Source organism: Staurois parvus, unplaced genomic scaffold (assembly GCF_062004578.1).
Source record: "Staurois parvus isolate SC_StPar_1 unplaced genomic scaffold, SC_StPar_1.0 ptg000449l, whole genome shotgun sequence".
Lineage (NCBI taxonomy): Eukaryota > Metazoa > Chordata > Amphibia > Anura > Ranidae > Staurois > Staurois parvus.
In genome coordinates this window covers 5,742,366-5,755,650 of record NW_028318245.1, presented here as the reverse complement: position 1 = coordinate 5,755,650, position 13,285 = coordinate 5,742,366, and the positions used below count along the sequence as shown (strand labels likewise).

The window sequence follows — 13,285 nt, the reverse complement described above, 5'->3', positions numbered from 1 at the left end:
AAAAGATTTGTCAGTACGCCTGAACCATCCGAGGACACCCGGCTTCACTTCCCTCATAAGTGCTGAAATGCCGACCTCTGAGGAACTCTTTTAAGGGTCCAAACAGGTGGAAATCACTCAGGGCGAAGTCTGGGCTGTAAGAAGGATGTGGCAATACCTCCCAGTAGAGTTGCTGTAATGTGCACGTAGTGCATTGAGCAATATGAGCTTGTGTGTTGTCTTGGAGAAATAGGACGCTCTTAGTAATCAAACCAGGCCATTTTTTCCACAGATGCATATACACATTACTCTTAACAGGACAGTGATATTCACTGTTGATAGTGGCACCACGGGGTAGAAAATCCTGGGAACCACCACCGCTGACGTCACTGACGGATGTACAGCCATCTTTGAAACGTTTACTCAATGTCTTACTGTGGCAGAGCGTCTCATCACCGTACTGCGCTTGAAGTCTTCTGTAGATATTCGCAGATTTTATGCTCTCTGGACTGGCCTGTGATAATAGGACACCCTTCCCACTTACTACTGCGTGTAGTACCGCCACGCTAGCATCCCTTTTTATACCTGTAAAATTAAAAGTCCCGGTTTGACTTGAACACCCCTTTTATTTTTACAAGCCTTTGATATTGTTGCTTCAACCCCCAGAAGTGCTGATTGTTTGAAGGACCAAGCAGATGTGCCATCAGACATCAATTTTGGTGAGACTTGTTTGCCCAACACTCTTGGGAGAACCCTAATTACGCCCCAACTTACTGCTAAAAATCTGTGTGGATCTTTATCTGCTGCCATCAGTTTATTAATGACCCCGAGACACACCTGTAACTGTTTACTGCAGGGCTAAAATACAACCCACACACAAATACCACCAAAGACTTTCACCAGAATCAGCATTCAGATGTCCTCTGCAAAGTGCATATGTGGCTTCTCCTCAGTCTGTGTTTAGGGTTATAAATTACATCTTTAAATAAATACGCCATCAAGTCTGAAGATAGAGGTGGTAGAACAATCACAGTCGATGATAAAATGGAGTGTATAAACCAAAAAGAATAAAATCTATTGTAATAGTCAATGTTATCAAGATTAATTGTCTCTTCACCAAGGCAATAAAACATTGTCCATAGTTGAAATAAAACGTCGGAAGACATTCTTACAGCAGGAGGACTTGTGTTCATCTGACTGGACATCAGTTTGCCAAACAACACACCCTTAATGGCAGCCACAGAGATGGTTTTTCAGTATAAAGTAGCCGACTACTCTACCCGAAATTGGTGGATTTTTAGAGGGGTAAACCTCCTAACAGTTCCTTCAATCTCTTGGAGACTCTACTGCAGTGATCTCTGGTTGAGATCAAACCTGTGTCCTGCCCAGTATGAGGGGTTTCCACTATTCCTGTGCCAAGTTCTCATGTCTGCACACCTGCCATGCCCATTATAAGGGGTTCCCACTATCTCTGTCTCAAACTCCCAGGTCTGCACACCTGTTGTGCCCATTATGAGGGGTTCCAACCATCCCTGTGCCAAGTTCCAAGGTCTGTACACCTGCAGTGCCCATTATGAGGGGTTCCCACCATTCATGTGTGGAGCTGTCGGGTCTGTACACCTGCTGTGCCAATTATGAGGGGTTCCCATCATCCCCGTGCCAAACTCCCAGGTTTGTACACCTGTTGTGCCCATTAGGAGGGGTTCCCACCATCTCTATGCCAAGTTCCCAGGTCTGCACACCTGTTGTGCCCATTAGGAGGGGTTCCCACCATCGCTATGCCAAGTTCGCAGGTCTGCACACCTGTTATGCCCATTATAAGGGGTTCCCACCATCCCTACGCTGAATTTCCATGTCCACAAACATTCTGTACCCATTATGAGGGGCTCGCACTCAACACTTTATGTTACAGAGAATGTATCAGGAGGATCTGGATCACAGAAAGGTGGGTAGGAACACCCAAATCTCCCAGGTGGACAGGACAAGAGCTTGAAATTATAGCAGGGAGATCTCAGTTTGGGTATTTAAGACATATAAGAAGCAAGGGGCCGACTCAGTCCACCAGAATCCAGCTTCAACTAAAATATCTCTTTTACGTTTACCAGCCCTTTCATTCCCTTAACCATGAAGAACCTTCTCTAGACCTGAGTATTAGTACAGTAGACTGTTTTTTCTTCAAAGTGCTTGAAGGGACTGGGGCACCAATCATCTTTCTACATCTATAGGGAGCTGTATGGGGGTATGTAGACTGCAGGATTGGTGGGGTATGTAGACTGAAGGATTGGTGGGGTATGGGGACTGAAGGACCTGTGAGTATAGAGACTGAATGATTGGTGGGGTATGGGAACTGAGTGATTGGTGGGGTATGTAGACTGAAAGTGGTTGTAAAGGCAGGTTTTTTTAACTTCCTGCATTCTACGCATGAGGTAAAAAAAACTGTGTACAGCATCCCCCCAGCCCCCCTAATACTCAGCTAAGCCCCTCTCAATCCAGCTATATGCACTGGAGTCTCGGCTATCCCAGTACGGAGTGTGAACGATTGGTGGGGTATGGAGACTGAAGGACTCTTCTCAGTGGCTGAGACAGAAACGGGAGCCATTGGCTCCCGCTGCTGTCAATCACAGCCAGTGAGCCAATGAGAAGAGAGAGGGAACAGGCCAAGCCACAACTCCATGTGTGAATGGATACACGGAGCGGCAGGTGCACCCATAGCAAGCCGCTTGCTGTGGGGGCACCTGACAGGAGGAAGGAGCCAGGAAAGCCTGCGTGGAACCCGAGAAAAGGAGGATCTTGGCTGCTGTGTGCAAAACCACTGCGCATGGCAGGTAAGTATAGACATGTTTGTTATTTTTTTGTTTAGAAAAAAAAATAAGCCCTTAGAAACACTTAAAGGACTGGTGGAGTAAGGAGACTGAAGGACTGGTGGAACATAGAGACTGAATGATTGGTGGGGTATGGGGACTGAATGATTGGTGAGGTATGGGGACTGAAGGACTGGTGGGGTATAGAAACTGAATGATTGGTGGGGTATGGGGACTGAATGATTTGTGAGGTATGGGGATTGAACGATTGGTGAGGTATGGGGATTGAACGATTGGTGAGGTATGGGGATTCAACAATTGGTAAGATATGGGGATTGAACGATTGGTGAGGTATGGGGATTGAACGCTTGGTGGGGTATGGAGATTGAACAACTGGTGGGGTATGGAGATTAAACGACTGGTGGGGTATGGAGATTAAACGACTGGTGGGGTATGGAGATTAAATGACTGGTGGGGTATGGAGATTAAACGACTGGTGGGGTATGCAGTGTGAACGATTGGTGGGGTATGGAGACTGAAGGACTAGGAGATTATGGGAACTGAAGGGTTGGTGAGTATAGCAATTAAAGGACTAAAGGCTATGGGGAAGATGCATAGAAAGTAGAAGGTTAGGACATAGGGGGTGAACACCGAAGGATTGGGGGGGAGGGGTATAGAGACTGAAAGATTGGTGCTAGTATAGACTGAAAAATTGGTTGGGTATGGAGACTGAAGAATTAGTAGAGTATGGAAGCTTAAGAACTTGTGGGGTATGTAGACTGAAGGACTGGTGGGGTATGTAGACTGAAGGACTGGAGGAGTATGTAGACTGAAGGACTGGTGGAGTATGTAGACTGAAGGACTGGTGGGGTACGGAGATTGAAGGACTGGTGGGGTACGGAGATTGAAGGACTGGTGGGGTATGTAGACTGAAAGACTGGTGGGGTATGTAGACTGTAGGACTAGTGGGGTATATAGACTGTAGGACTGGTGGGGTATGTAGACTGTAGGACTGGTGGGGTACGTAGACTAAAGGACTGGTGGGATACGTAGACTGAAGGACTGGTGGGGTACGTAGACTGAAGAACTGGTGGGGTATGTAGACTGAAGGACTGGTGGGGTACGGAGATTGAAGGACTGGTGGGGTATGTAGACTGAAGGACTGGTGGGGTACGGAGATTGAAGGACTGGTGGGGTATGTAGACTGAAGGACTGGTGGGGTATGTAGACTGAAGGACTGGTGGGGTATAGATACTGAAGGATTGGTAAAGTACAGATATTAAAGTTATGGGGAAGGGGCATAGAGAGTAGAGAGGGTTGAATCACAAAGTAAGCAGGAACAGGGACACTTGGATCAAAGGACAATGGTAACTGGACCAAAAGATCAGACAAGCTCACATGATTGGGGCTATGGAGTTTGGAAGAACAGAGGCATGGAGACAAAAGAATGTAAGATTGGAGCAAACAGGCAAGTGAAACAAGCACTCCATCCACACGTCCCATGAAAGTTATTTTTTTTTAAATCTGATTGGATCTGTGAACAAAAGCCCTCCAACAGCCTGGTCAGTAACACAGTATCTAATCACGATGGGTCTTCTGATGCCTCACTAGATATGACTTGTGAGTGAAGCATTTCCCACAGTCCACACAAGAAAAAGGCTTTTCCCCGGTGTGGCTCCTCTGATGGAAGATGAGCGAAGGCTCCTTCCTGAAACATTTCCCACAATCTGTACAGGAGAACGGTTTCTCCCCGCTGTGGATGGACCGATGGTCATCCAGGAACGACTTGCGGGCAAAACACCTCCCACATTCCGGGCAGGAATAAGGCTTCTCCCCTGTGTGGGTCTTTAAGTGCTCTGCTAGGTTCGGTTTATGGGTAAAGCTTTTCCCACACTCAGAACACATAAATGGCTTCTCCCCTGTGTGAATCCTCTGGTGCTGCCCCAGGTAGGACCTCTGCGTGAAGCTTTTACCACAAATGTCGCAGGAAAAGAGTTTCTCCCCTGTATGACTTCTAACATGTTCCAGAAGATTGGACCTCTTGTTGTAGGATTTCCCACACTCCGAACAAGAGAAAGGTTTCTGTCCTGTGTGCATGGTCTGATGGCTGGCCAGGTAACACTTCCGGGTAAAAGACTTTCCACACACCGAACATGAAAAAGGTCGCTCGCCTGTGTGAATTTTCTTATGCTCTGCCAGGTTGGTTTTGTGAGTGAAGCACTTTCCACACTGCGGACAGGAATAAGGCTTCTCACCTGTGTGAATTTTCAGGTGCTGCCCGAGATATGACTTCTGGGTGAAGAATTTCCCACACTCTGGACAAGGATGTAGCTTCTCACCGTTGTGAGCGCTGATGTGTTCTATGAGGTTTGATTTCTTGGTGTAGGACTTTCCACACTGCGGGCAGGTGTATGGCCTCTTGATGGCGTCGGTTTTCTGGGGTGAAATCAGGAACTGTGGGCTAGCTGTAGGAAATGTCTCTAATGTTTTATCTGGGCAGTGGAATCCTTGATGGATATCTGGGGTGAAGATGTTTTCTCCTGGGTTATCTAGCTCCTGAGATGTGTTCTCCAGGTAACGTCCATCTGTCAGGAATACAGCAAAAGAGAGATGTAAACTAATAAGAAAGTATAAAACTATACTTGAAAATAAAATATAAAAAAAATGATCTCCCTATTCCCCTCCACCCCCCTTGAACTGGAATCTAAATGCCCATTTTACTCACCTAAAGCTGCATCTTCTTCAGGTGTCCACGTCACTGCTTACCTGACTTGGACACCACCTATTAGTTGTCGATCGGCAAGGTCCTCTCAGGATCCAAAAGATAATGATGGCAGTGCAAGGTGATGTTTTGAGCCTGGCCAGTGAAGGCACATATGCAGCACTGCATTAGTGGTCCCCTGTACCAGTAAACGACACCGGTGAGGGACCTGGATGGCAGACTAAGATGAGTATATCTTTCTTCACAAGATAAGAAAAAAAAAAACATGCAGGATATGTTAGAGAAGGATTAATATTTGTCAGGCTATAGGCTTTGAGAGGTCAGCTGACCACTACTAGTATCTCAACAATCGATAGGCTCAGTCTTTCACTGACCTCTCTGGGAAATGGCAGCTGTACCTTGGCAGGATTTCTGGTTCTACCTCATCCACAGTGGAGTCTCACACCTTCAAATGTATTACAAAATAAACAAAAAATACCACACTAAGAGGCCAGCATTATTGGACTATGTAAGGTTTCCAATAGGAATTCTCGAGACAGAAGACACCAGTGTAAATCTAGGACAAGACAAGAGGTCTCAGGAGCAAAGCTCAAAATGTGATTGAAGACATCAGTGTAAATCTAGGACAAGACGGGAGATTTTGGGAATAAAGCTCAGAGCAAGTTGGAAGGCACCAGTGTAAACCTAGGATAAGACAGGAGGTCTTGGGAGCAAATCTCAGGAAATGATGGAAGGCACTTGAGTGTATATCTATTACAAGACAGGAGGTCTTGGGATCCAATCTCAAAACAAGATCGAAGACACCAGTGTGAATCTAGGACAAGACGGGAGATCTTGGGAGCAAAGTTCAAAACACGATGGAAGACATCAGTGTGAATCTAGAACAAGACAGGAGATCTTGGGAATAAAGCTCAGAACAAGATGAAAGGCCCAGTGTAAATCCAGGACAAAACAGAAGGTCTCGGGAACAAAGCTCAAAACCAAATCAAAGACACCAGTGTAAATCTAGGACAAGACAGGAGGTCTTGGGACAAAGCTCAGGACATGATGGAAGACACTTGAGTGTATATCAAGGACAAGAAGGGTCTCAGGGAACAAAGCTCAGAACAAGATGCAACACACCAGTGTAAATCTAGGACAAAACAGGAGGTCTCGGGAACAAAGCTCAAAACCAAATCAAAGATACCAGTGTAAATCTAGGACAAAACAGGAGGTCTTGGGAGCAAAGCTCAGGACATGATGGAAGACACTTGAGTGTATATCTAGGAGAGGACAATACAGGGTGCCTCGGTAAGAAAGCTGAAAAAAAGATCGAAGACACCAGTGTGAATCTAAAACAAGACAGGAGGGCTCAGGAACAAAGTTCAGAACAAGATGGAAGACAACATTGTGACTCTAGGACAAGACAGGAGATCTTGGGAACACAGCTGAAAACATGATGGAAGACACCAATGTAAATCTTGGACAAGACACAAGGTCTCGGGAAAAAAGTTCAGAACAAGATGGAAGACACCAGTGTAACTCTAGGACAAGATAGGAGATCTTGGGAACAAAGCTGAAAACATGATGGAAGACACCAGTGGAAATCTTGGACAAGACAGGAAATCTTGGGAACACAGCTGAAAACATGATGGAAGACACCATTGTAAATCTTGGACAAGACACAAGGTCTAGGGAACAAAGCTCAGAACAAGATGGAAGACACTATTGTAACTCTAGGACAAGACAGGAGATCTTGGGAACAAAGCTGAAAACATGATGGAAGACACCAGTGGAAATCTTGGACAAGACACAAGGTCTCGGGAACAAAGCTCAGAACAACATGGAAGACACCATTGTAACTCTAGGACAAGACAGGAGATCTTGGGAACAAAGCTGAAAACATGATGGAAGACACCAGTGTAAATCTAGGTCAGAATGGGAGATCTTGGCAACAAAGATGAAAACATGATGGAAGACACCATTGTAAATCTTGGACAAGACACAAGGTCTCGGAAACAAAGCTCAGAACAAGATGGAAGACACCAGTGTAAATCTAGGACAAGAGGCTTGTACAGTTCAAGAAAGGAGATCTTGGGAACAAAGCCCAGAACAAGATAGAGCACACCAGAGTAAATCTAGGACATGACAGGTAGTCTCGGGAATAAAACTCAAAACAAAAAGGAAGACACCAGTGTAATGCCGGCTATAGACAGTTCGAAAATCGACCGACTTCTCGGCCAAAAAAAAATTTGCGCCCGATTTGGACGATCGGCCGATTTTCCCGGCAATAAAGGCAAAATTGGCCGATCGTTTTAACGATAAAAAAATCAACGCATGAGCAGTGACCTGCGAGGGACAGAAGTTATGGGGTGAACTTTATGATTTAGTCGGCCGATGTTTTTACTTGTTGGTGGTAAAGTCTCCCGAACGAACTACTGATTTTTCGTTTATCGTTCGAAAAATCGGCCGATGTTCAACCCGTCTATGGCCTGCATAAGTCAAAACAAGACAGGAGGTCTCAAGAACAAAGTTCAAAACAAGATGGAAGACACCAGAGTGTAAATCTAGGACAAGATAGGAGGTCTCAGGAAAAAAACTCAGAACAAGACGGAAGACACCAGCGTCAATCTAGAACCAACAGTAGGTCTCGGGAACATAACTCAGAACAAGTCTGAGGACACCAGTGTAAGTCTAGGACAAGACAGGAGGTCTCGTGAACAAAGCTCAGAACAGGATAGAAGACACCAGTGCAATTCTAGGACAAGACAAGAAGCTTCAGGAACAAAATTCAAAACAAGAATAAATCAACCAGCCTGAACCTGGAACAAGGTGAAAGTCAAAATTCTAAAATCAAAAAGTGAGTTAATAACTTGGTATGACTTGGAATACACCAGGCCAAGATCAGAAGAATAGAGTACACTCAACGAAGAGACATGTCTTCCATATTCTTGGCTTACCTGCACTGATCTCTGAAGGAACTTCTTCCACCTTACACAGAAGATCACCCCCTACACACGTCTCCTCCTCTTCGTCTGTATGTTCCATTTTAACAACAGTAAAGAATTCCTCCTGACCAAAAATATACACACAATGTAATACCTTCTAAGCATTTCTCAGCACTCAATAAAACCCACAACCCACCTACCTGATCATCCTGCAAAACACTATGATCCTCCTCGGGGGAATCCTGGGAATCCACAGAATGGGGACACCTCTCTGATGAGTTTTTGGATCCATCTGTGAGAAAATAACACACACACTGACTGAATACACTAGAGGGGGTAAATCAATTAGGCATTTACAACACTTTTCAGATGGTAGGGTCCCTTTAAAATGGCCTGTGCCTTATTCCGTAAAATTTTGCAGCAATTTTTTTTACTAGTTCAGACATGTGCAGCATATTCAGGCAGTTCACTATGTCTGTGACAAATTTAAAGAAGACCACTAGTATGCAGATCAGGAACAACTCAGATTGCGTACATGATTGCTCAGAGTGGGGTATGTGCGCTGGGAAGCTCTCATGAATGTGACACACAGGGCTACTTGGTTGCTATGAAGCCAGCAGGTGCAGGTGTCATAGCAACCATTGACTCATCCCATGGCCAGGAGAATCAGCGTATTCAGTGTTTATACCTCACCTGTGCCATTCTTTGGTGGGGCTTTCTCCTCTTTATATGAGTGCTCACCGCTCACACACTCTTCCTCCTCCTCTTCATCATCAAAACCCTCTATTTTTATATTGTAGTCGTTGAGGGCGGGGTGAGGACATCTCCTGGTATTGGATCCATCTACCTGATGATGGTGTGGGATGGTGTGACCTTCTTGTGTGGAATCCCGGGAACACAGAGGATGGGGACATCTCTCTAGTGGGTTCCCATTACTGGATCCATCTGTAGGAAACACACACACTGACTGAATCCATTGTTTCTATGTGTTTATCAGATGATGGGGAATCTAGGTGGACCCTCCGTACTGCTCTCTCCTTTGCAATAAAGTCTCCTCTTACCCGGTGATGTGAGGGGTGGCTGATTGTCCATCATGGCATCCTTGTAGAGATCCTTGTGTCCTTCTAAACAGCCCTATGGAGAAAAAGAACAAAGAGTAGCATCTGACCTTTAGGCAGTTGCTTGGAATATACTGCGGTACTCAGCTACCTTGGCTGCAGATCAGCAGGTGGTCGGAAGGACTTCAGAATCATGATCTTCAAGCATTAAAAGACAAGGCAAAACTGTACAGCAGCCATCCTCAACCAGAGGTTGCTACCGGTTCCTTGAGCTGTGACCTCTGATCTGAGGGCATCTGCATAGTTTCAGAGGTTTAATGCCACTTGGTTGGGCCAGTTGCTTGATACCAATAAACTAAGTAGCTGTACGTAAGGGGGACATTCTTCCCACTGGCCCAAAGGAATTGGTTTTGGTAGGTGCTTTTGGTAGGAGTTCCTCAATATCTAAAGATTATTTCATGGTTTCCTCTGGAGTTAGAATGGCTGCTCTAGTAGCTGGAGAAGCCAATTGGGCATCTCACAGAAACAACTTCTTCATATTATGGCTGAAATCCAAGCGCGGATTAAAGTATATCTATAGCCAAAATGTATTTCTGTAGCTTTGAATACGGCCAGGAAGGGGTAAAACCCCTGCCATGCTTTTTTTTGGCTGTCTGTGTACCATTCGGGAAATCTCTCTTCACTTCCTGTCCCAGAGACACAACAGGAAGTCAGGACAAATCTCCTAAAGTGAGGGGAATTGCCCTCTTAATGTGGCCATACATGCTTTTTCCACTTTATTACCTGATCAATGTGCTTTTGCTCCAAATGATCCAAACAGCAAACAATCAATTTTGATCAATCAGATAATGAGACTGCGTGGTAAAAACGGAGATGCAACTGATAACTTACAATTGTATTTTCCAACTATTAATGGAAATCCACTTTCTCGCGTGTGTCGTGTCGATCAAATAAGTTGTCGAGTATAGAGTGATTCGTCATATCGGGAGGGAGGGATTGTTAAAGAAATCAATAATTTATCAAAGTGTGTATTGCCACTGTTAGACTGATGTCAGATGGCCGACTCTAGAGACAAATAGGTGGCGGTGGGATCTCTAAAGAGGTTGCCTGTCTGTCCCTATGGAATCACTCCCTCTGTAGCTGAAGCAGTGAGATGTCGCTCTCATCGCTGGCCCACCAATGGTGGGGCACTATTCCTCCCACTGACACCAAAGATGGGGCACTATTCCTCCCACTGACACCAAAGACGGGGCACTATTCCTACCACTGATACCAATGATGGGGCACTATTCCTACCATTGACACCAATAACGGGGCACTATTCCTCCCACTGACACCAATCATGGGACACTGTTCCTCCCACTGACACCAATGATAGGGCACTATTCCTCCTACTGATACCAATGATGGGGCACTATTCCTACCATTGACACTAATGATGGGGCACTATTCCTCCCACTGGCACCAATGATTAGGCACTATTCCTCCCATTGACACCAATGATGGGACACTATTCCTACCATTGACACCAAAAATGTTGCACTATTCCTCCCACTGATACCATCGATGGGGCACTATTCCTACCATTGACACCAATGATGGGGCACTATTCCTACCATTGACACCAATAATGTTGCACTATTCCTCCCACTGATACCATTGATGGGGCATTATTCCTCCTACTGATACCAATGATGGGGCACTATTCCTACCATTGACACCAATGATGGGGCACTATTCCTCCTACTGATACCATTGATGGGGCATTATTCCTCCGACTGATACCATCAATGGGGTACTATTCCTCCCACTGACCCCCAATGATGGGCACTCTTCCTACCACTGACACCAAAGATGGGGCACTATTCCTCCCACTGGCACCAATGATGGGGCACTATTCCTCCCACTGACACCAATGATGGGGCACTATTCCTCCCAATGGCACCAATGATGGGGCACAATTTATCCCATTGGCACCAATGATGGGGCACTATTTCTCCCACTTACATCAATGATGGGACACTATTTCTCCCATTGGCACCAATGATGGGTCTCTATTCCTCCCACTGACACCAATGATGGGGCACTATTCCTCCTACTGATACCATCGATGGGGTACTATTCCTCCCACTGACCCCCAATGATGGGTCTCTATTCCTCCCACTGATACCAATGATGGGGTACTATTCCTCCCACTAACACCAATGATGGGGCACTATTCCTCCCACTGACACCAATGATGGGGCACTATTCCTCCCCCTAATACTAATCATGGGGTATTACTTACTCCCAAGTCAGGATACTTTCTACTCCCACTGGCCATAGTCCGGCCCTCCTAATGTTTGAAGGACAGTAAACTGGCTCTTTGTTTAGAACCTTTAGAGACCCACCACCATTCAATGTGATTGGTTCGGAGGCACTGAATGAATGACCTCAGGATCATGTAGATACATGTGCGGTCACCTTTAGACAGGTGTCCCCATTGGAGGATTTCCCATCACCTCTTGTTCTAGGGACAACTCTAACATTTTGGATTCCCCCTCACTTTCTTGCTTTGGCAACAGTGGTCACCAGGACACATGGAAGGGTCGCACCCCGACAGCAATAAAAAGGGGGGTCTCACCCTTCCCCCAGTCCATCCAAACGTCCTTCCTAGAACGTTTACACTTTAAAGGAGCTCTTTGTTCACTAATAAATTAGTACCGGACCCAATATCAGCATCATGCTGTACAGCAGAGCTCAGACTGTGGAAGAGAGAAGCAGCACAAGGAGCATTTTGATAGGAGGAGAGAAGAGCTCATCGGTCTTCTGCTTCTCCTTTTACAGTCCAGTCACAGGCTGGGGGAGGGGCAGGACCTGTCAACGTTCCTGAACTGCAGCAGAGAAAGATCTGGTACCCTGCCTTGTGCTGTGTGGCAGAGATGTGTAAATCTCAGGACTGGATGTACAGAAATACAAGCCTTTGGGAAGGTAAAGCAGATCTCGTGTATGTATTTATTCGGAGTTCCACTTTGGCTGCTCCGCCCAGGATGTGACATCAGTGCGACCCACTGAACGGCCTTCGTTGACTTCCTGATGCCAGGACTCCAACATCAAAACCATCCCACAAGACCAGATGATGAGGGGGGTCACCCTCCCCCAAGGAGTAAGAGAGTGACCCCCATCATCAGTACCTCGGGGGCAGGGCAGACACACCCCTAAAGGTGACGTCCAATCTGCTCACTCCAGCTGTGTCCTCGCCTCCCTCATGTGCCCCCTACAGAGTTGTCCCCATCAGCTGAGGGGGAGGAGCCTATATATGAGCCCCTCCCCCTTCTATTATTGCAGCCAGTGACCCGAAAGGGGAGTACACCACTGGCACCCCTCCCTTTGATACTCCCATCGTCAGTCTGATGTCAGATCCCAGCTGGTATGCAAATGATGATGGCAATGTGATATAAAGGAGAGTAGTGACTAAGCTGAAGGACCTCTTTATTCTCTCAGAGTTCCCCTTTAACACCCTCCATAGACACATGGCAAGAATCTGCCTACACATCATCCTATCACACCCCACCGATGGGCACTCACCTGCACCTCCCCGGCTTTACTACCCCACATCCTGCCCAGCAAAGCACCACTTCCGGGAAAACACGACCACTTCCAGTCTGTGCGTTCCACGGCCGCTCCACTTCTGGGTTCCTGGCTCAATTCTCTACCCTCGCCTCCTCCTTTTCCGGCGCCCTGGCGGCCATCTTGGGAGCGGGCAGCCCCTCCTTTGCTGGTGAACCGCAGAGACCGAACACCGGAAATGACGTCTGT

The 13,285-nt window shown here is 46.4% G+C and overlaps 1 protein-coding gene across 2 annotated transcripts; it reads right to left on the bottom strand.

Annotated features, from left to right (window-relative positions):
* Positions 1–813: 813 nt before the first annotated feature.
* LOC149453453 (uncharacterized) lies at positions 814–13,123 on the bottom strand. 2 transcript variants are annotated; one of them, XM_089688459.1, is made up of 6 exons: positions 13,055–13,123; positions 9,491–9,563; positions 9,123–9,374; positions 8,630–8,721; positions 8,442–8,553; positions 814–5,365 (listed from the first exon to the last, which is right to left on the bottom strand). In XM_089688459.1, the coding sequence occupies exons 1-6, from the start codon at positions 13,082–13,084 to the stop codon at positions 4,359–4,361; spliced, it is 1,566 nt and encodes a 521-aa protein (XP_089544585.1). In that variant the 5' UTR covers positions 13,085–13,123; the 3' UTR covers positions 814–4,358. The 2 variants fall into 2 exon arrangements, with proteins under 2 accessions (XP_089544585.1, XP_089544586.1); XM_089688460.1 differs by lacking the exon at positions 9,123–9,374.
* Between the last annotated feature and the right edge of the window lie 162 nt (positions 13,124–13,285).

Bases quoted from the DNA above. Each gene is read 5' to 3' on its own strand.
- LOC149453453 (XM_089688459.1), bottom strand. From the start codon at position 13,084: ATGTGGGGTAGTAAAGCCGGGGAGGTGCAG. The intron at 9,375-9,490 runs GTAAGAGGAGAC...TGTTTCCTACAG, and splicing joins GCCACCCCTCACATCACCGG to ATGGATCCAGTAATGGGAAC. The intron at 8,722-9,122 runs GTGAGGTATAAA...ATTTTCTCACAG, and splicing joins CCCACCAAAGAATGGCACAG to ATGGATCCAAAAACTCATCA.